General features: G+C 37.6%; 1 protein-coding gene across 1 annotated transcript; it reads right to left on the bottom strand.

The window, feature by feature from the left end:
- Positions 1 to 971, bottom strand: LOC128780997 (olfactory receptor 5B3). Its single transcript, XM_053924999.1, has one exon. The coding sequence runs from the start codon at positions 966 to 968 to the stop codon at positions 21 to 23; it is 948 nt and encodes a 315-aa protein (XP_053780974.1). The 5' UTR covers positions 969 to 971; the 3' UTR covers positions 1 to 20.
- Between the last annotated feature and the right edge of the window lie 2,500 nt (positions 972 to 3,471).

The following is a 3,471-nucleotide window of genomic DNA, read 5'->3' as shown; positions in this document are numbered from 1 at the left end:
GAAATAACTTTTTGCAGATTCTATGCATTACAACAAAACAGAGACAATTTTGCCTTCTCAACAACCTTCTTGAATGCACTCTTGACCTCTTTGTTCCTCAGGCTGTAGACCAGGGGGTTCAGCATGGGGATGACCATGGTATAGAACACAGATGCGATTTTGTCTGTGTCCATGGAATGACTGGAGCTTGGCTGTAAGTACATAATAATGACAGTCCCATAAAACATGGAAACTGTAACAAGGTGAGAAGTACAGGTAGATAAAGCCTTCTGGTTTCCCTGTCTTGAGTGCATCTTGGAAATGGTAATAAATATGAACAGGTAGGAAATCAAGATAACAAAAAGTGCAAGAAAGATATTAAAGCTTGAAATAGAAATAAGAATCAGTTCACTGATATGCTTATCAGAACAAGTCAGAGCCATGACAGCGGGAACATCACAGAAAAAGTGATGGACCACATTGGACTCACAGAAAGAGAGGCTGAAGGTGTCCCCAATGTGGATGGAGGCATTCAGGAACCCACAGACATAGGAGCCTATGGCCAGACTTGCACACAGACCTGTTGTCATGGTGGTGGTGTAATGCAGGGGTTTGCACACTGCTACATAGCGGTCATAGGCCATGGAGGCCAAGAGGTAATTTTCCACAGTGGCAAAGGCTCCAAAAAAGAACATCTGAGCAGCACATGCATTGTAGGAGATAACCTTGTATTCTAGAAGAAATCCAGCCATGACAGCAGGAGTGACAGCTGAGGAGTAACACAAATCCACCAGAGACAGATTACTGAGAAAAAAGTACATGGGAGTGTGGAGACGTGAGTCTAGCAGTATCAACACAATCATCCCCAGGTTCCCAATCAGAGCGATGTGGTAAATGAGGGTGAACATGATAAAGAGAAGGACCTGTAGTTCTGAGGAATTGGTTAGTCCTAACAGGATGAATTCAGTCACTTCTGTATTGTTCTCCATGGATGTGATTTGAGAATCACAAGGTATCTGTACGAAAAAGAAGAGAGCAAAGGGATGAACAAAGAAGAGTTGCATAGAAATAATTCATAGCATTATTTTATTATAGCAATAATATATTTCTCAATATCCTCCATTTCTAGAGCATGAGAAGGCCAATGCAATCTAGTGGATAACTTATCTATACAGGAATAGGCTTTTGTACAGGAAGATTCTTCACATATCATTTTCCTAACTTCTTAATTTTATATATGAGTAAACACAGTCAAAAGAAAAAGTAAGGAATTATTCAAGGTCACATGCCTGAAAAGGATTTATTGCCCAAACTAGAGTCTTTGAGTCTACTAATAGCTTACACTTCTATAGTCCTCATATGTATTCATTTGATACTCTCATTATGCCAATTAAATTAATTAGTTTTTATACCCTTTTACATATGAGGTAATTGGCAACCAAAATATTGAGTAATTTATTCAGGTATGCGTGATTATAACAGACAGAGCATGCTTTAGACCCAATCAGAATGGTTCCCAAACTAAATGCCATTGGTAAATTTGAATTGATTTAGAGTTTATTTAATTTATATTTGTAATCATTGAATCCATTCACCAAGTTTAGTGTTTTGGGTTGCACAGTAGACTAATTCACGAATGTATGCATATAATGATGCAGTGAGATAAATGCAGTATGAGAGATAAGTAGAACCAAAAGAACAACTCTAAAGAGAAGGTATAGAACTGGGTATAAAATATTGGGCTCTGGGGTGATGTGCATGTACTTTCACCTGTAAGCCCTACCATTTATCTGGGAGACATTGGTCCCAAATGAAGTTTCTAGAGCCTCATTTTATGCATCAGTAAAATGACGGTGATATCAGAACCTGTGTCAAAATTATTGTGAGAATTAAATGAAATAATCATGGCAAACAGTTCACACAATGGGAGTGTTCAATGCATTCCTTATCGGTGCCATCTTTAGAATGGAAAAATGGTGTCTGTTGGTTTAGGAAAGATTAAGTAGCAACCTGGGAGTGGATGGGTTTTTCAGTCTGGTGGATTTAATTCTTGATGTGCATTTTTTTACACACTAGAGCCACTCCGTTTTTTTTTTTTGTTTGTTTCTTCCAGTATGTCTCATTCCATCCTACCTCTCCCATATCAGTGACTTTGTCAAGCACTTGTTGTGAGAACACAGGGAACTTCAAGACCATTTTTTGCTTCATTTTTTCCATTTGATCCACGGTGCAGGTTGTGTTGAAAGACTCTTATTGTATCTCAGACTCACTTTTACTGTTGTTACTGTCAACCCTTAATGAGGTCACAAAGACTGAGGGTTGAGAATTTATGTCTGCAGGGTCGACACTAGTTCTGCAGATTATTCAGGGTAAGCACAATGTTTTAAATCTTTATAAATATAATTGAAATCTTTGGAAGGATGTCCATTTTCTGATAAACAACTGTTTTCTACCATCCTCCTCTTGGCCCCTCCACACATTATTTTACTTGTCTGAAATTTGAAGTATTGGTGTTTGTAAGCATATCACTCAAATAATAGTATAAACTGTAGGTTTTTGTTTAGCATTTGCCAGATTTTATTATGACTGGTATGTTGTTATCAGACCCACATGGATAATCTAGTATAAAATCTTCAATTTAACTACATTCATGCAGTACCTTTTACCACTTAGAGAACATAATCACAAGTCCAGGGATTAGAATGTGAGCACATTAAAGCACAATTATTCAGACTGCCACAATGGAAATAAAAAGAATACATAATAAGTAAATTATCTATAGAGTTAGAGATTGTGGAAGCTGAGGCATCTGCACAGATCACAAGGTCAACTTCCTAATTGTGTATATTAATCAACAGAAGAGCAGAAAGAAGTATTAACTTGTCCAAGGACACATAACTGGAGTCAATCTATTCCCAAATCAGATACCCAGGTGTTAGTAGCAGCATCACAGTGCTCAGGTACTAGTTTATGTCCTGGATTGATAGGCAGAAATCAGACAGGACAGACAGATTTCATACAGACAGAGAGACAGAAAAACAGGATGGATGGATGAATGAATGATAGATGAAGAGACAGGTAATAGATTAGACAGATAGAAAAGTAGAAAGAAAGAAGGAGTGTACATATCCACATACATTTGCATAAAGCTTATTTACAGTTAAGAAAATGGAGGATTTGAGAGATTATGTGCCTTACTGAAATTCCACCTACTGGACCTTATTCAAGATTCAAACCCTTCTCCAACGGATTCCATGACTTGTGCCTCTTACCACCCCACTTTTAGAGTTTCTAAAGTGCAAGTAATGAAAAGGGCCTATTATGTGGAAATTATAGTGAAAATGAAGTAAGACTATGTGGGATATAAAACCGAAAACAACAAATGAATAGAAAATGTAAACAGAAACTCATAGACTCAGACAAGAGTATGATGGTAAACAGAGAAGAAGTGGGGTGGGGGAGGTAGTGAAGGGAAAAGAGGGTCCATTGTAT

The sequence above is a fragment of the Desmodus rotundus genome, chromosome 5 (genome assembly GCF_022682495.2).
Source record: "Desmodus rotundus isolate HL8 chromosome 5, HLdesRot8A.1, whole genome shotgun sequence".
Lineage (NCBI taxonomy): Eukaryota > Metazoa > Chordata > Mammalia > Chiroptera > Phyllostomidae > Desmodus > Desmodus rotundus.
This window is presented reverse-complemented; position numbering and strand designations above follow the sequence as displayed.